Source organism: Arachis duranensis, chromosome 5 (assembly GCF_000817695.3).
Source record: "Arachis duranensis cultivar V14167 chromosome 5, aradu.V14167.gnm2.J7QH, whole genome shotgun sequence".
NCBI lineage: Eukaryota > Viridiplantae > Streptophyta > Magnoliopsida > Fabales > Fabaceae > Arachis > Arachis duranensis.
The window spans coordinates 32,773,520-32,793,639 of record NC_029776.3 but is presented as its reverse complement, the minus strand read 5'-3'; the positions used below and the strand labels follow the sequence as shown (position 1 = coordinate 32,793,639).

Below are 20,120 nucleotides of genomic sequence, written 5' to 3'. Positions count from 1 at the left end.
GAGAGAGAGAGAGAGAGAGAGAGAGAGAGAGAGAGAGAGAAAGAAATATATATTATATATATATAATACCTGGAAGGAGCTAAAGCGCAGAATGGATTCAGTAGTTGCTCCGCCGGTGAATACGACGGATAACAGCAACCCAACAACGAAGTATGCGGCGGAGTCAGTAGTGAGTGAGGAGTGAAGATTGAAGCTGGGGTAAGGACTAAGGAGTGCAGTGAGGGGTGTATAGCGGCTTATGGCTTTGGTAGAAGGTGACAACTTACGAGAATTAACTAACCCTAGTTGGGGATGAAAATTGGGAAATGATTTTTTTCTAAAACACTATTATATATTATTACTTTTACAATTAAAATATATTATAAAATAGTCTTTTAATATTATTAAAATTAAAATCTTTCTTTTTAAAATAAAAAAGTCTCCTTCGACTAATTTATTTTAATATTAGATGGTATCATGCACAACACTAGTCTCCTCTTTTAGTCTTTCTTAAATATTTTATCTAACTCAATCTCTAATTATTATAATATATTTGTGTATTTTTTTCTATTAATATATATAATATAATAAAAGAATAGTAGTAAGTCTAACGCTTGACAAATATATAAACTAATTGATCAACAAGTATTTTTATTTAAATAGTTGATAAGTGTCTTGCTAATAAACAGAAAAGCAATTTTTTCACACAACTCTCATCTGCAAAAGATTAAAAGTAAATCTGTAAATATAAATCAGTTGCATGTTGAGCGCGTTTTTTCCTTTTTAAGATTTTAGAATTTAGTTCGGAGAGATTTTGGGGCTGTGGGTTTGTGCGGAACGGTGCTAATTGTGGTGTTACGAGCCTTACATAAATCGGCCAAGATATGGTTTCGGTTTCTCGTAACTAAAATATAATGTGTCGTGAAAACTTAGGCTAATTAACTGTAAGATAGAATTGAAATGTTGTTGTTGTTGATGATTGTGATAGATTGATCTGCACAATGATTAGTGAGTTTGAGGTTGTTGTTGGTGCCATATTAGTTGTGGTGTTAGTATTGTGTTTAATAGAGATAATTGATGATGAATATGATATTGATAATGATGATGATGTATATTAAACTTGAATGGTTGGATATGATAATGATGTATATTGTTGTATATTGTATCAGATTAAATATGGAATGGTTGAGTTTGTTATCATTTGGCATGAGGAAGTTGATAGTGTTAGTGACTATATATATCTGTGTTGTTGATATAGATTATATTGTTGTTGAAAATGAATTATTGTGTGAGAGTGATTATATATGTGAAATTGGTGTCATATGGAGTAAAATTGGTGTGTTGAGGAGTGTTTGGAATTGGTTTGATATGGTTGGGTAAGTTTTAAAAAGGGTTGAAATGGAATTGTTGTGAAAATTGAGGTTTAGAAATCTTTGAGAATTTTGTGAAAAGTTGATTTTTGGCCAAACTTCGACGAGCCATAACTTGGCTTCCGGAACCTCAATTTTCCTCAAATTTATTTTATATGAAAATTGGGTTCGTGAGATTTATGCCGTTTGAAGAACGAATGAAAAATATTTTAAAACAAGGTAGTTTCTGTGTAAAGCTAAAATTTTGCAGCATTCAAGATTTTTGCCAACCCTACATAACTCGTGTACGCGAGCCTCCCAAGCGGCACGGAAGTTCGTTTCGGGCTGGCTATCCCGCGTACGCGAGAGGTGGCGTGCGTACGCGAGTAGGGAAAAATGTAGCTATGCGTATGTGTGACCGACGCGTACGCAGAATTGACGCGTACGCGGGACCTCTATTTTCAGCAAAGTAAATTTTATGTTTTAAAACCTAATTTTGATCTTCTAAACCTCTATTTTTATTCTCCAGTGTCCTAAACTTAATTTTAATTATATGGAGGGAGTTGAACATTGAGAGGGTAATAACTTGCAAGTGAAGAAAGATTGTGAAGGGATGATGTAAGTTGAAAAGTTTAGCAAAAATGCTGGTTTGTAAATAAATATGATTGTGGCCCCGGGTAGTAGGTAGTGGCGATGTTCACTTGCCCCGGGTATGAGATGGGGAAGAAGAATTATGAAAAATGAGTTTAATTATGGAATTTTGAATGAATGTATGGTTGTGATACCTGGGCAGTAGCAAGGATTGTGGTTCATCCCGCTTGCTCCAGGTTAGTGTTTGAGATTTGATAATAATGATGATTGATTTAGACTGAATAAATGTATGTTTGAGATCTTGGGCAGTAGCAAGGATTGTTGTAACACCCTACTACACAAAATCTTATGCTTAAGTCATAAGATAGGGGTGGTGAGGTATTACGATCTCTAAACATAACATACTTATATATATAATATAGTTTGAAAAAGATTTGTAGTTAGGAGCCTTTGAAGAAAAGTTTAAAACAAAGGGCGCAATGCTTATGTAAACGAAAAACTTGCGTACGAAGAAATGTAAGATATATGTATATACAACAAGAGTAGAGGATCAAGGATGTGTATAGCAAGGCTTCTGACTCGGCTCGCGAAGCTAGAACCGGCCAAAGCAAATACATACATATATATATATAACCCAAAAGAGTAACCCTAAATATATGACAAAACACCTGTTTCTCCAAGTCAACCTCTAAGAGGGACAAAATACAAAAAAACAAGGTGGAGAATCTACATACATATATAAATATAAACAAAATACGTCCCTGAGCCCCAAGAGTTCTTCGCTTCATCCGTGCTTCTAGAATACAGAGTGGTGCTTCTCAACCTGCATCTGAAAAATAACAATATTGTATGGGATGAGAACCGGGGTTCTCAGCATGGTTAAGGTTCCCACATATATAATAAATAAGGTCCCGGGAAAGCCAGAAGCAATCCTAGAATGCCGACACTTAGATTATAAATCTTAAAGAACTAAAGTTGAAACTATAAATGAGGGTAGGTCTCTAAGGTTCTAAACTTGATCAACATCTAATCAAAACCCTCAATCCTCTGTCTGCCTCCAATCCTCCAACTCCGGTGAATTTACATATACAAACAAATAGACAATGGCAAACACAAATAGAAAACAAGTAATACAAATAGTAAGTATAACAATAGCATATTAAAATCATTTAGGCAATCCCAATTAATGCACAAGCAATCAAAACACATAAATGCATATGATGCATGCCTATCCTATGGTATGATGATATCATCTATCGGTTATATAGCCAACCCGACACGTCTTGGTAACTAACCATGGACTGAAACACCCATTGCAGAGCAAGTGGGTTTGAGCTACAACGCCTTTGCTACTACCCGCTTAACCCAGCGCCAGTGGAATAACAACTACTATGGCTACTACCCAGGCAGGTGTTTAAAAGCTCAACCTGCAGCAAGTGAGATGAACCACAACCCTTGCTACTGCCCTAGCATCACAATCTCTGACCTGGAGCAAGCGGGACGAACCACCATCCTTGCTACTTCCTAGGGTCTCAAACATACATTCATTCAGTTTAAATCAAGCATCATCGTTATCAAATCTCAAACATTAACCTGGAACAAGCGGAACGAACCACCATCCTTGCTACTACCCAGGTATCACAAACATACATTCATTTATTAATCCATAATTAAATTTATTTTTTCATACTCTTCTTTCCTAGCTCATATCCGGAGCAAGTGGACATCTCCACTGCCTACTACCCGGGGCCATAATCACATTTACATACTTCTTATTCGTAATTCACTACCTCTCAAACTTTTTTCATCTCCAAGTTACTACTTCTTCCTACCTTCTACTCACCATTTAACATACAACTGAGGTTTAGGGGCTAAAAGAGTGAAAATAGAGGTTTAGAGGTTCAAAATTTAGCTTCAAAATACAAAACTTGGGTTTGCTAAAAAGGGACCATGCGTACGCGTGGGAGTGCGTTATTGAGACGTCACGCATACGCATGGGCGTACATTTTTCCTTCCTCGTGTATGCAAGCTCCTTGCTCACGTACGCGAGATGTCCAACCCGAATAGGTTGGTCACGTCGCGTATAGTGGTCGCGTATGCAAGCTATGCAGAACAGCAAAAATGCTTAATGCTGCAAAATTTTCAATTTTGCACTCTGAACTTCCAACACGCATAACTTTTTCATTTTAAAATATTTTCTATCCGTTCTTCAAACAACGTAAACTTCACGAACTCAATTTTTATACGAGATAAGTTTGAAAAGGTTTGAGGGTCCGAAAGCCGAGTTATGGCTCGCCGAAGTTTGGCTAAAAATCATATTTTCACAAAGTTTACCAAACCTCTATTTTCACCAATCTCATAACTCAATACCAAAACTCTAAGCTTTTTGACAACATCTAAACATACCAATTCACATTTCAATGTTCAATTCATTCTATAGTACCCTAATACACAACTCCAATAAGCATAGCATATTCAACTCATAATTAATCAAACTCAACCTCAAAATCTCATATTCAATTCACAATCATATACTCAACTATCATCATCATGGTTCATCATTATCAACAATTTACAGATTTCCATATCATCAATCCATTCCCAAATCAACAATATAATTCAAAAAATACCATAACATCTATAACACAAGTCCTAATTATCATCAATCATCATTACATATTATAATAAGTTCAACCTTTCACTAAAGCCACTGACATTTATCAATTTCACCATGTTCAGCTTATCCTAAGTCATCTAGCCTAAGTTTTCACGACACCGTACATATTATATTCGAGAAACCAAAATTATACCTTGGTCGATTTCTCCCCTAAGTCAAAAACACCCAAATTGGCATGGTCACAAGCCTCCGACACCGAAACCTCAGCACCCAAGGCTTAAACAAGCATCCAATCTCTTCAATTGAGTTCCAATCTCACATATACACTATCTAACACATATTATCACATTCACATGCACCAACTTAATTCCTATTCACAATTAACCAAGGGATTCACTAGGGTTTGAGGATCCTTACCTTGTATGTACCTTAACCAAACAAGAGGCTGCTAATTCTCCAAGCTAGATTGTCCTTAGAACATTAAATTCACCAAAATCTCAACCTCTAAGCTACTAAATTTTGAAATTAAGAAGGGAAAAATTGAGGAAGAAAATGTGACTTTCTTATGTTACAACGTATTGGGCTTTGTAGAGCTCGACATTGCGGTGGCGTGGCCGCAAATGGTGTGGCGATCGGAGCTCGAAGTAGGAAGTTACCTTGATTTGAAATTGGAGTTAGGGTTTGAACTCCATTTCAGTCCCTCCCCTCTTGATTCAGCGGTCCTCATGGAATGAGGAAGAAAGATGTCTGAGCTTGTTGTATATATGATGGGCCATGGGGCCATTTCGGGTCCGGTTTACCCGGTTCGGCCCGTTCGGCTCAATCTTAGGACAAATTCGTTAAAATTAGTGTCAAAATTCCTATTTTAATTTTCTCTACTCCATTAAACTATAAAATTTCATTTTCTAATTTTTTGATTAATAATTATTTTATTTACTAATTTCTCAGGTTTTACAATTATGGTTTGTCCCACTTGCTCTAGGTCAATGATTATGACGCCTAAGTAGTAGCAGCAGTAGTGGTTATTCCACTTGCTCTAGGTTGAGCACTTAAACACCCATCTGTGTAGTAGCAATAGTAGTGGTTATTCCACTTGCTCTAGGTTAAGCGGGTAATAGCAAGGGGGTTGTAGCTCAAACCCACTTGCTCCGCAATAGGTGTTTCTGTCCATGGTTAGCTAGTAGGACGTGTCGGATTGGCTATATCGACAGATGATATCATTAGCCATAGGATATGCATACATCATATACATATTTTTTTTGTATGGGTGTGCATTAATTAGGGTTGCCTATGTGATTATTATGCTTACTTGCTAAATTTGCTACCTGCTGTAATTGTATTCTACTTGTGTTTGCTTTTCCTGTATTTTGCTTGTCTGTGTGGTTCCGCCGGAGTTGGAGGATTTGGAGAAAGGTATATTATGGAGGGTTTGGATAGAGTTTTGGTTAAGTTTAGAAACCTTAGAGAACCTCCCTTGTTTATGGCTTATTTATGGTTGTAAAGAATAATTTTAAGCTTGTAATCTATAGTCGATCGTTCTAGGATCGCCTTTGACTTTCCTGGTACCTTATATGTTAGTTATGTAGGCACTGTTACCATGCTGAAAACCTTTGGTTTTCACCCCATACATATTTTGTGGTTTTCAAATGCAGGACGTGAGACACCTTGCCGAGGCATGCTGGGAGCTTTCTAAAGCAAAGAATTGTTCTTTTGGGAGTTATATTTTGGTAGAGTTGTTATATATTTGTATCTTTTCTGTTTAATCTTATCCACCTTTCTACTTTTATCCGATCGTGAGTGTTGCGTTGTTCTACTTGTATTTCGGTTAGTAACTTTTCTTCAAGGCTCCTAGATAAATCTCCTTTTCAACTATATTATATATATGATTTTATTTTTAGAGGTCATAATACCTCGCCATCTCTATTTTATGACTTAAGCATAAAACTCTGTGTGATAGGATGCTACATTTTACATGTGTATAGAAGGAAATAGCAAACACATACCTCAAATGCATTAACGGTGAGTAGGAAGAACCGACTCTTTTCATCTTTATCATTGCAAGATTTAGTAGATACCATGGTATAAAGTAGTAAATAAATGGACTATGAAAATTGGATAGAGTAAATGTAGTACCAGAAGTATTACATTTACTACTACAGTTAAAACTGCTCTATAATAAATAATGGAACAACCAACTTCATGCAATTAAATAAATTGCATTGGAGAATGAAAGAAGATACTGGATTAGAATAAAATAACCGAGTGTTTGATAAGTGAATAAGTGAACACAGTTATTTAATGAAGAAGACTGACATGATTATTTATAGTTGGATTGTTGTTTATGTAGTATGAAAAATGAATGAAACAGTAATTCCAGAAGACCAAACAGAAAATTGACTTAAGAAAAAAATTGAAATATTATGTAGACTAACTATTGAATAGAGTTAATTATTTCCTGCAATATAACAGGTTCACATAAATCAAAGTAAAAATAATATGGAGACATTGAAAAGATAAGTGTTAGCGTATATGAATGAATACTTTTGAAAATTTACGGTGACACTCAATCTCAATTAATTGGTGGTGGGATTATTAAGTATGCATATATGAACTATTGAAATGATGAGATATAATGATACCACAAATTATCAGAATTAAGCACAGTAGCAAGTTAGATAACAACAAAAAATTCCAATTGGCTTATTTGAATGCACGATGAATAAAATAAATAGACGGCAACTTTATAATGATGGTATATACATAAAAAAAATAAAAACAATATTTTTAATAATAAAAAAATATTGTTTCTTGCATATAGAAAAAATATTGTTAATAATTATTTTAATATTGTTAACACTATATGAAGTTAGACAACCAGACACATTTTTAATTCTTTAACTCTGTTCATAAATAAAAGATCAATACAAAATTATACATATAAACTAAATAATTTTTTCCATGCCAGTGTTTTGCCATCCAAAATTAAACAGATAAAAAATTTTATAAACTATAAATAAGACATAAATATTTTAACTTTATGACTATTCTATTATTAAAAATTTAAAGAACCACCTAGAAATTGAAACATATAGTAATAGATACCCGAAACTATTTTGTGTTGGATAGATTGTTAAATTCGTTGACCTCCCATGGTTATTTTCATAAGTGATATAAAAAGTATCCAGAGGTACTTTAGTGAATTGAAAAGAAATGAGCTAAACACAGTGGATATAAAAAAACACTCAAATAAAAAAGATTGCTAAAGTGATTTTATTGGTAAAAAAAGATTTAGAGTCCATTTGAATGCAGAGTTGATTTTTTTTATTTAATTAGTAACCTATATATAATTATAACTAATTAAAAATAACTAATACGTTGACTTTATTATAATAATATGGTAGATTTCGGTAGAATTTATAAGTTGATTGTTTCATTGTTTAAAAGGAAAAATTAATAAAAAGTTTTAAACGATACATAAATCCATGTCATAATTGCTTGATGTATGTTTTACAATAAAAATATGCAAAGTAACATAAATAACATTTCAATTAGAATTCGAATACATTTGGTAGAAATTAAACTGCATTATATCACAAATGTTGAAACATGGCTTAAATATAAGCATGAAAAGATATTACATAATTATAAATGGCATGATTAACATAAGAGCAGTAAAACTACATAAGACAAATATTTTAACATAAGATAAAACTATGTTCTACAACTTCATGATTTTTACATGCAAGGTGGACTCATCATCAGGAGATACAGAGAACTTCAATAAAGTGCCATCTCTAAAACTTTGCTCATTACAAAATTCTTTCTACCCGTAGTCAAGAACAACTATTTTTTTCTTGTCTTTATTCCATCTTAATCCCATTGGATAAGAACAACTATCCTCTAAAACAACATTTAATTACAGTGTTGTTCCTGTTTGAAAATGCATTTTGTGCAAATCTCAAAGGAATAATCTGCATAATTAAATATTTTTAACAAAAATAATATAAGAAAGAATGTAAAGTTTAATACACTAATTAATAAAAAAAATGCACATAACAAAAAAAAACTAAAATTTAAAAAACTCACCAAAGCATTACTATCAATTATTTTAGACATCAAGATTTTCATGCAAGTGAATACATTTGTATTGAAAGTGGAGAGATTTAGGTAAGTTGGAAATTCAATCTTAGATGGCTGAATAGTATCAAGCTTATGACAGAATGATGTAGTTGCGAATCGAAATCCATCTTTAAAATTTCTAATGCCATGGTTATGGTAATCTGGCATAATGGAATAAGGTGGAAGAAAATTGCCAATTATTGGATGGTTAGTAACAGTAGATAAGGGCATCAAACCTGGGTTATTAATTTCTGAAGTAGTAGCAAAATGATCGTAAGTTATAACTGATAAATGATTATAGTCACACCATTATAGAAAATGACACTTGAATCACTCTGTCTATAAACAATTGCAACATCACAACTTTGATTAAAAGAAAGGACTTTAGAAAAAGTTGCAATTGGATATTAAGGGATCTCTTGAGAAATGCAACAGTGATCAATTGACATATTAATTTGTGTTCCTATCAAAGGAATTGCTACTTGAAGTGTTGTGGGTACAGGTTTAATAGTCTGTAGCTAATGGATTGATTGAGCAGGATTATTGTAATTTAGAAAAAACTTGGATGAAGGGTATGGTAGCTGATTTTTGCATGGCTTTGAAAATCAAATCAGACCAGTCAGTCAAACCAATCAAATTGGGAACCAACGATAAAAATGGTCCGGTCCTATGAGTAAAATCACTAAGTTGAAAACCGTCCAAAAACCGTTGAACTGACCAAGAACCGGATCAGAAATCGGCCGGGTCTTTCTAACCGACATCGTTTTGCATATTTTTTTTTGAAAAAAAACAACGCCCCCTTTCCCCCAACCCTCCCTCCTTCTTCAAAGTTCAAAAAGACAAAAACCCAAAACCAAAACCCTAGCTTCTTCAATGGTTCCACTGCCGCTATCCGTGGTTGTCGGCGCCTCCATGGCTTCCCTCTTCGCCATGGTTCTGAGACCAAACCTCTGTTCTAGCTCTGCTCGGTGTCCATCCTCCCGTGGCTTCTTTATTTGAGTTGCTCATCGTTGTGTCGCTGTTTGCCGTCTCGTCGTCGTCCTGCTCTCTGTCGCGCTCTATCGCTGTCGAAGGTTAGTGACAGTGCTTACATGGTTTTTCCTTTTATGCTCTATTTTGATTACAGGGATTTTTTGTTGAAATTATTGATGAAAATGGCTTTGTTATGATTTCTGATTTCTAATTCCTGATTTTAATATCATTGTTGATGAAAATTTCTTTGTTATGATTTCTGATTTCTTATTTCAATATTATTGTTGAAATTATTGATGAAAATGGCTTTGTTATGCTGCTGCTGTTGTTTTTAAATTCCAATTTCCCAAATGCATGCCATTTATATTCCTTTGTTTTTGTTAAAAGCCCCCTTGAAGTTCATCATTTTATCGGATTAGGGTTTTTGAAGTTTTTAATTTGGGTAATTTTCTTCTGGACCATTAGGAAAGTAAGGAGCTTAAAGGTGTTCTAGAAAGGAAAATCTTGAAGGTTAAGGTACAACCTCCCTTTTAAGTGTTTCATGAGAGAAAGCTTGAGTGTTCAGGAAAGATATCTTAGATTTCTTGCTATAGTGGCACTTATATTCAATACTAGGAAGAGAAGACATGATTACTGCAGTTTGACTTGAGAAATAGCTAATAGTTGTTTGGACTACCAGTGATGTTTTACACTCGTGCAGATTGCATATTAGTATTCTTTTTTGTATTAAAACTATTGATATAATTACATAGACTTTCACATCATCAAAATAAAATTTGTGTTATCTATCTACTCTAAAGTAACAATATATGCCAAAACAGGATATACTTTCTGGTGCCAGTGAACATTATCAGGCAAGGATGGAACTGTGATAATCTTTTCATCTTCCGGTCTCTGTTTTCTAGCTTAGCAATTGCATTGTCTGTTGATTTTAATATGAACATGCTACTACTATTTATAGTAATGTTGTTTGATACCCTATGGTACTTTCATTCTAACCCACAAATGCTGATGAACTGACCTATATATTTCTTGTATGGATTTTTTTCTTGAATTATTTTCTGGGGGTTGATTCCTTTTATGAGTATCTACTTAAAGCTCATATCCTTTTATAGAAGGAGGACTTTTTGGAGAATTTTTCATTCTGCTTATGTTGCTGTGCATAAGTATTTTAGACATGGTCCTTAAGTTGTTTGGTTGGGATATGATAATTTATCATTATTTTTTATTTTTATTTTTTTTCTTGAGTGGTTAATTGTAATGACAATCTTTAAGATTTGAGACTATGTTGATTATTAATTTGGAAGATAACCTTTTATGTAGTATTTTAAATTTGGAAGATATTTTAAGATTTATATTAGACTATAATTATATTTTAAGAAAAACCTTAGTTTTTTTATCATGTTGTTGTCTCTAACCTTGAGAACACAAAAATGTCCTCACCAACATAAACCAATTTCAGCCATCCAACTTCTTCCAGTCCATATAAAGTTACCAGATTGTGAAATCCATCAAGTATGTATCCAGAAACATTTCTTTTTTTGATCATCAACTCTAATTGGTTCTCATTGGCATCAATGAACTGTATTCTATTACCCAACATATCCTTATAGTTACTATAGAAAAGGGAAGAAAACTCGTGAAGAAACTACAAAAAATTGAACAAACTAATAAAAAATCTCAAACTATGGCACATTTAATTTATTAATATAAACTAATAGAATGAAAATTAAATAACATCACACTTCATTACCGATTTAGGGTCAATCTTCATGTAGAATAATCATTCATCTCGAATTTCATAGGCATCAATAACTTATTATCCATTTTGGTTACAAATATGAGTGACAAAGAAGAAAGAATGCAGGAAAATATGATCTTATATGAAAAAAAGATAGAAAATAGGGTGCCTTGAAGATATATCTAGGATTATGAAGATGAGTAGAATAGATTTAAAATACAAAGCTTAAGGAAAATGGTGCTGATATATAAAGAAGAAATATGGACAAATAAAGTAATGTGTGAGAGAACTCATAATGTCTATGAAAAAAAAGGAAAAAAAGAGTACTTTAAAACTAACGTGCTTCATACGTGACTCTGTGAAGTAGCATGCGGTAACAAAAATGATGTCAACTGAATTTCATATAATAATTATTATTTTTGAATAAAGACTGAAAAATTGCATGAAAAGGTGTTAAGCAGATGCAGGTGACCAGGCATGTATTTTGGGATATGGAATAATTGTAGGAATTATCTTTTGATTTATACATGACCAACTTAAGAGACATAAAATTTACTGTTAAAAAAAGCTTAGATTTTAATTTAACTTTTCAAGGGTGTACATGTTGCCACTAAAATTAGAAAGGTAGTTATGTTATTTATTTAGTGATATTAATTATACGATGTCTGAAAATTTTATAATAAAATAATAGTTCAACTAAGTAGATTTTACATATCATAAAATATAAAAAAACTAAAAAATTGAAAAATACAAATTAAAAAGTATATAATGTATATAATAAATTAAATACTTCAAAAAATATATAAGTAGATGAGAATGGTATTCTGATTAAAGAAAGGAATTAATCAAACCAAACATGCTAACGAACTACTAATTATTAGTTATCGATAAATAAATCTTTAAATTATAATACAGAATTTGGCAAGTACACATTTTTTTGAGATAAATATTATATATGCTAAAACTCAAATTTATAATATATGAACGCATTGATAATAATTTAATTTGACTTAAATGTACCTAATACATAGCAAATAAATTTATTTGATAAACATGACAATACAAAATATTATAAACTAATCACGTTTTTCATAATACAATATCTTATTATAACTCTAGAAATATAGAAACGCATTATGTAGATCATAAATCCTACATAATGTTAGTACATAGGAATTTAATATTAGTGGGAATACATGACCATAAAACAAAGGACAACAACATGATAATATATAATTAACCAAGACAATAAAAGCACTCTACAGAGACTGGTTTAAGCTATAAACCAAGTCATCATTTTAATTTAAAGCAAACATTATATTAAACACATTCTTCAGACCATACTTCAAACCTTTTGGCAATATGACCAACTCCTTTAAACTTATAACTTCACTAATCTTGGTGAAGTTTTTCATCATTTTTCTCATCATCAATAATGATTTTTCTACACTTCGACGACGAAGTAATAACAGAATCAGGATAAAGATCAACCAACTTCTTAGACCATCCAGTAATAATTAATTCCCTCTTTGATATTGAGAAAGTGTTAGTATTGTCATCACCTAAGATCTCAATAGAGGGAGAACCTAACCTCTGATTAAAAAAACTGAAACAAAAAGATAACTTATTTAATAACATAATCTTCGTGTAATGTTAATAAATAAAATAAAAATTCATGCACCTTAATAGTATCAACATAATCGGTCTGAATGCCAAAAAGTTTAAAATCTTCACCACCCAAGTTTTGCTATTAGATAAATTTATTAGCAGGTTAGACAAATAAAAATGATGAAAAAAGAGAGGTGAATGAAATTAACTCGCGCTATAAATGTTATGCTTGTCTACATAAGCAGAAATGACAGAAATCTCTCTACATACCTTGATAACTATTATCTTGCATGGTTAAAAAGAGTTAATGTCTTCCATTTTAACAGAAATTTTGAATAAGAGCTTCTTATTCCTAAAAGAATCTAACTCAATGAGATACTTCTCATTCATGCCATTTACATATGAAAAAAATTAAATGTTAGTAAAAATATGTTGAATTAGCATCCAAAATGTTTGTAGCAGTATATGGGGGCCATTAGAGCATACGAAGTTAAATAGTACCTTGGTTAACTGAGCAAGCCTAAGTTCAGAAGCAATAGTGCCAAAAAAATTTATAGCTTCTTTGTCGTATAAAATAAATGATACAGTGTCAGTGTTATCGGTAACTCTTAAGTTAAAACTATACCTAATTAAAAAAAAGATACAAATACATGCTAATTAGCTAATGTATATGATAGAATGAAATAATGAATATGATATAGTTCTTATAAACTGGTTACCTAAGAGTATGAGAGGATGAAAATGTATCACATGTAGTACAATCATATGATGTATCACTTTCCTTCAGAGAATGGAAACATTGCTTGCATCCTTTGTACCACTAACCATTCTTTGAATCGATAGCAAGAATAGTTCCAATGGTAACATAAGAACCATTCTAGAATTAAAAAAAAATTGAAATGTCATAAATAATAAGTCTTGATTATTTATATAAGATGGAATCAAACCTCAATTAACTCCTTAAGCTCTCATATAGGTTTATAAGTAGATCGATTTAGAAGATCATCTTCCAGGTTATATGTAGGATCTACACCAGTTTGAGTGAGTTGATTAGCATGAGGGACTCCAAATATTATAATTCTGTAATAAAAATATTATACTGTTAGTACCATAAGAAACAAACACTTAGATGAGAATGTAAGAAAAAAATGATAATATAAAAATTAAATAGAGTCACCTCTACTTGAAATCCTTAACCTTCTGAAAGTCAAAGTTAATGTACAGAATTGAATTATACTTTGTGTTGGATATACCCATAGCTCCTATAAAATGATTGTTGATTAATGATTAAAAAACTCTTAATTATATACTTGAATAGTTATATATTTGTAATAAGGCACCTTTGAACATATTGAATTTGGCAAACTAGATAATAATAATATACTCAAAAGTAGGTCGTCTCTTAATACGTTCACTATAAAAAAAATATGGTTAAAATGGCGGGTTTTTTAGGTATTTACGGTGGTTTGAACTGTCATTATTACCAAAAACGGCGGTGTTAGAAAATGACGTAATTCTGATCGCCATTCTGGTTATTACGACGATTTTCAAAAAACTACCACAATTCACTGGGTTAAAACGGCGGTTTTTGGATATGTTAAAATGGCAGTTCAAACTGCCATTATTTCCAAATAAAAGGGCAGTTTTTGGTTAGTTAAAATGGCGGTTAAAACCGCCGTTATTTCCAGGATAAAAATGGCATTTTTGATTGGTTAAACGGCGGTTTGAACCGCCGTTATTTTTAAGGTAAAAATGGCATTTTCAATTGGTTAAAACGGCGGTTCAAACCACCGTTATTTCCAAGGTAAAAATGGCGCTTTTGATTGGTTAAAACAACATTTATGAACCGCCATTTTTACACTGACAGAGTAAAATTTTGATCGGTTAAAACGACGTTTGAAACTGCCATTTTTACTAGGTTAAAATAGCTTTTTTAATTGGTTAAAATGACGTTTTTGAACTGCGATTTTTACCCTGACATTGGCATTTTTGTTGGCTAAAATAGCATTTGAAATAATTGTTTTTACCGGGTTAAAATATAATTTCATATTGTTTAAAATGGCAGTTATAAACCGCCATTTTTACTAGATAAAAGCAACATTTTTTAATCGTTTAAAAAGATAATTTAACCATTATTTTTATCGCGTTAAACATAATTTTTTGATTAAAATTTCTCAATAATAAAAAATCAATACTCATCAACAAAATATTATTTAACTCAAACAAGGTATTAAACATAATATATGATTTTTTAGTATTAAAAATCAAAAGTAATAATCCCTATACAAATAAAATATCTAACATAACTTGATTTTTTAATTATAAATCTCTTTAACATGTAACTCTTAATGCATAAAATTTTTTATCAAAAAAATATTACACTGCTCTGTTGCTCACTCCAGAGTACTTCTGATTCCATATATCTGCTTCCACACTATAGGACCTGTGAAGTACCTCTGGTGCAACATAATATGCACTCCCAGCAATGTCATCTAGTCGTTTGTCTACAGTCAATACACATTAATGAAAAATTAAGAGATCCCATTATTATTCCATTAATCTCTTATCCCATTATTATATTTCTATGGCAGGACATGCAGCTGAAGTTCTCTTATGCTTTGATCCCCAACCCCAACAAATATCTAACTTCACAATTTTCTTTTTCACCCCTAAAATCCCTCGACAATTTGGGGCACCACATTGGTATTTTACCTCAGGTCTAAATTGCACAAATCTGATATGTCAATAAGAAATGTTAATCTCTGATCACGTAGATAAATTCACAATTTATTTTCTATATGTTATTCTTAACATACCCAAAAAAGATATGAGAATACCTACTAAGTAGAAAATAGAAAATGAAGAAAGAAAAAGCAGAAAATACCTGTAATCATATGTCAAGGGATCTCCCATTTCTATTGTATGGGAAGCAAATACACCAACTCGCGTTTCACCATCTACTTGCCTGCAAGAAACAGCGAAAACTAAGACGGATACACAGCAAGGCACCTGCCATGGAATAGACAAATTCTTTCCCTTTTTGTGTAGTAATATTTGGAAGATATCTCACTACTTGTTACATGTTTTAAGAACAAGTACATTCTGCAACTAAATGCCCATCAATTTAACTCTTTCTATTAAAATCTTTGTTAAATGTATGTATGGGTATTAAATCTTGATAGCAGTTAGCAGAACTTTGGTATAATAGTATTATTATAGTCATATCAAAGAATTCCAATTTCGAGTTACACTAGTACAACAATGAATTAATGAAGCCAATGAAAAGAAGATTTGGCACTAACCACTTCTCGAGAACACAATTAGGATCACAACCATGGTTTAAGAAGCAAGCCATATTTCCTTTGAAGGTTGCATCTATAGTAAAATCTTTACGAATCTCACATATGTAAAAATTCTGTACACCCCCATATTTCATGTCCCAAAGCCTTTTTTCATATAAAGCGTCATCAATTACTGCAATAGAAAACATTTCAGTTAATGGTAGAAAGGCTCACTTGAAAGATAAAAAAGGTTTTTAACAATATAAGCCAAAAGAACTGAGAGCTACCTTCTCCAATATGCTCAATTATGAATTCGCCTTTGTTGATGGTTTCAGCTGCCTTTACACCCCATCCATAATGTTCAGTTTGAATCAGAAGCACATGGTTGCAAAAATTTAGAATTTTTCACCCCAAACAAAATTCAATCCCGAATATACACATTGAGATTAAAGGAGAAACAGATGTTTCTCAAATCTCGTTTCAGGACAAAAAATTAATAAAATCTAAAGGCCATATAGATAAGCTACAAGCTTTCAACCTAATAATTCATAAATTATAGATCAAAAAATAAAAGAACAGAATGTACTTGCCATTATTTATCACGACTTTAGAAATCACTTTATCACTGATGTGCCTTTGCACTTTGGCTCTCATGCTTCAAAGGGGTAAACATGAAATTTCCTGAAAATAATGCTTCTTTATCATCCAATTAAAAAGATTCACATCTTGGTTAAACTTAAAAATTAAAACTCAAAAAGAAATATAAATATCTCCACCAGATCCTTAGAATGCTTCCAAAATCATTTCTTTCTTGGTTTCAAGCATTCTAACAGTACGAAGACATGTATGGCTTTTTTCACAAGCGGCACAAAGGGAGCATTGGGTAAATATTTAATGACTTGATTGAGATTCTATTTAGTTTATAATTCATATCATTGCAGACTCAAGGAAGAGATTGGTGTATGACTATATCTTGGAAGTATTTTAGTGAAAAAAGGGACTGGTACTAAGTATAAGGAAAAGAACTGATAAGAAGTTTAAAATATATAGATAAGTAGGATATCCTGCATATATATATATATATATAGCGAGAGATACATTTGCAGAGTGATAGGGAGCACTTCAACTCACTATAGTTTACAACGTAGTTAGTATATAGTGCACAACAATAATTAAACTAAAGAAAATTCCATGCTAAGATCAACAAAGTATTAATTAGAGGAAACTGGATTTTAGTTTCAACATGTAGCAACCACGTTATACACTCTAAGTTAGATATATAAGCTTTTATAATCTATGCTCTAGCATCATATTCAACAAAAATTCATCCCAAACTACTCAGACTGATTTAAATTATAAAATAAGTTACAACCCAATGAATTATGGGATTCAATTTCAGCCATGAATAGTAAATGTTTTACATTTTTGCCTTAATGACCAAGACCATCAAAGATATTGCAAGAAAAATTTGGATCAATCAAGATAAGCCATAAACAAGAGCTGACGTTTTCTTGAGAGGAAGAATTGATGAAGTCTTGGTCAATTTCTCAACAAGAAGACTCATCCTAAATATCATATGAGAGTACAGTCAAACTATCTAAAGTTCTAAACATCGAGGAACAGAAATAAGTTACCTGGTAAAGAATCATAAGTATCAAAAGAATGATCCCAACTGCCATTGCGCTGCTATAATAAAATGCTAACGATTTGCTTAAGAAGGATGCCAGTATTGAGCTAGCAGTCCTTATATCTAAGAGCTTGTGGTCAAAAGGAGACATTGATCGAACCCAAGAACCCTTGGTAACTTTTTCCCGCTAGCCTTGTGAGCACATTCCTATAGCAAGAGATGCATTCCCGAACAAGACGCACAAAATTGCCCTAATAAATTAGATATACCATTTTACAAATCCTAGTTTAATTTAATACACGAAAATTGTGAGTTATAAAGGGAATAATATTGCATAATCAAATTGAGACTTGAGGTATAAGCCCAGTCCTAGAGAAAATGGTGTTCACCATGTTCACTCAACAAGATAACAGATCACTAGAACTAACCTCATTGATCAAATACATATTCATGCCGTGCACAAAGAGATTCTTCAAAAGCAGATAGGCTTCACAAATACACACATATGGAAACAGATATCTATTTGGAATGCGAACATTTGGATCTACAGGCAACACCTTCACTTTCATGGAGTGCGCAAATTTACTCAGGTTTCTAAACCTTGACAGTCCGCGTATCCTAACTCTTTCGACAACCACAGCAACACCAGGCTTAGAACCAGAAGATTTCCCCACAGGAAAGCCACGTGATAGTTGTAGTATCGAATTCTGGTTAAGACCTGCAAAAAGAATAAGCCAAATTTCAGGTTAGATATCTTTTGATTTCCTTTGAAGGCATGAGGTCCTTATGCATCCATCTAGATTGCTGAAAGGCTTTATGTTACAGCTCTCTGCAGCATCATCTTTCGCTTTCTACCTTTTGCATCTCTCCCTTCAACATCTTTTCTTCTCCACCAGTTATTTGAGCTTATTGACCGTTCTGAGCAGCTCCCTTATTATATTTAATGGCATCACCCACCACAGAGGCTCTATCCATCTGTTAAAAGCAGACTCAACCTATTATTTTGATTTTTACAAATTTCTAAACAAGTTTATAAGTGTTATATACCTTTGTGGGGCTTGGGATAACACTCCTCAGGATTTTGTATTTGCCATTCAGTTGCTCTCTTCTTTGTTTCTCACTTGCTATGGTTCAAGATGAAAATCAAGATGTAACTGAGTGCAAAATAAAAAGAGAGAATAAATAAAAAGCGCAACAAGCTACTGAGAAACTATCCATAAATATCCGATAGCGAAATCAACGCTTACAAGTGAACAAAAAATGAATAATGAAAATTACATTATTGTGCTTATTTTCCTTCCCCTATCAAAATAAGAAGATTATAGTGCCACTTTAAAAGTCTCAGACTTCATCTAATTGGCTTGGCTAAAAGAGATTAGAATAGAACCAATAGGAACATATGTGACATGTAACAATGAATCAAAGAAAAATTCTCCCTATAATTTATATTTACATTGCATTTGAAGAGGCATAGCTTTCTAGTGATAAGGATTAATCCCCTCACCAAAGACTAATAAAAGCCTTTCTAATTTTATACCTGAATAAAAGATCAATTTTATACCTGATTGACATAAATCGCCACAGGTAAAGGATAATTATCTTACTCTCCTTCTTGATTTCTTTTGATAGTTGTTAACAGAGAAGAGCTTCTTCAAGACCTTCATATTCACCACCATGCTAGGCCTATTGATATTCTTAGTTGCTGGAACTAGTGCATCATTATTATTGTTATTATTGGCAAATCTTGATGAAGCTAGAGTAGCACATCTGAAATCAACAAATCTTCTATTATCATAAAAAAGTAATAATACTTTATCAAAAGCCTAGAAACCAAGGAATAATACTATCGAACGGAGAACAAATTCATTAAAACAAATTAGTATAAAATAAGTGTCAAAATAGTGATTGAGCTTTTTTATGTGTAAAATGAATGAGAAATCACTGAAACTAATTCAATACTTTGAAGTAACAACTAAATATATAATTGTGATCAATACTACAAAAATTATATATGACATGAAAGTGTGAAATTGTGTTTAAGAATATAAATTTGAGTTATCATAGCAAGTTCAATATTAATGGATATATATGGTTTGGGTGCATTGAGTTATAATAAGGTTTAATTACTCTGTTGATCCTATAGTTTTACCAAATTTTTAATCAGGTTCCTATACTTTTTTTCCTTTCAATTGGGTCCTTACACTGTTCTTAATTTTGTAATTACTTCCTTTTCATG

General features: G+C 32.3%; 2 protein-coding genes across 7 annotated transcripts in view; both read right to left on the bottom strand.

Annotated features, from left to right (window-relative positions):
* LOC107489116 (eukaryotic translation initiation factor 2 subunit gamma) overlaps positions 1-287 on the bottom strand; it is a 5,129-nt gene extending 4,842 nt beyond the window's left edge. Inside the window, exon 1 of the mRNA XM_016109883.3 lies at positions 70-287. The gene's annotated coding sequence lies outside the window, so the exon portion shown is untranslated. The remainder of the gene's footprint in view (positions 1-69) is intronic.
* Positions 288-15,205: 14,918 nt separating this feature from the next.
* LOC110281087 (histone-lysine N-methyltransferase ASHR3-like) lies at positions 15,206-19,671 on the bottom strand. Of its 6 annotated transcripts, XM_052261524.1 has the most exons (10): positions 19,446-19,671; positions 18,932-19,038; positions 18,740-18,859; positions 18,313-18,602; positions 17,892-18,135; positions 16,844-16,938; positions 16,545-16,592; positions 16,279-16,450; positions 15,861-15,941; positions 15,206-15,710 (listed from the first exon to the last, which is right to left on the bottom strand). In XM_052261524.1, exons 6-10 carry the CDS (start codon positions 16,848-16,850, stop codon positions 15,551-15,553), a joined length of 468 nt encoding a protein of 155 aa, XP_052117484.1. In that variant the 5' UTR covers positions 16,851-16,938; positions 17,892-18,135; positions 18,313-18,602; positions 18,740-18,859; positions 18,932-19,038; positions 19,446-19,671; the 3' UTR covers positions 15,206-15,550. The 6 variants fall into 6 exon arrangements, with proteins under 6 accessions (XP_052117484.1, XP_052117486.1, XP_052117485.1 ...); XM_052261526.1 differs by having other exon boundaries at positions 17,892-18,091; positions 18,313-18,859; XM_052261525.1 differs by having other exon boundaries at positions 18,313-18,859; positions 18,932-19,008.
* Positions 19,672-20,120: the final 449 nt, after the last annotated feature.

Coding starts and splice junctions, on each gene's coding strand:
- LOC110281087 (XM_052261526.1), bottom strand. Junction 16,451..16,544: donor AATTGAGCATATTGGAGAAG/GTAGCTCTCAGT, acceptor TTTCTATTGCAG/TAATTGATGACGCTTTATAT. Junction 15,711..15,860: donor CCCTTGACATATGATTACAG/GTATTTTCTGCT, acceptor TTGACATATCAG/ATTTGTGCAATTTAGACCTG.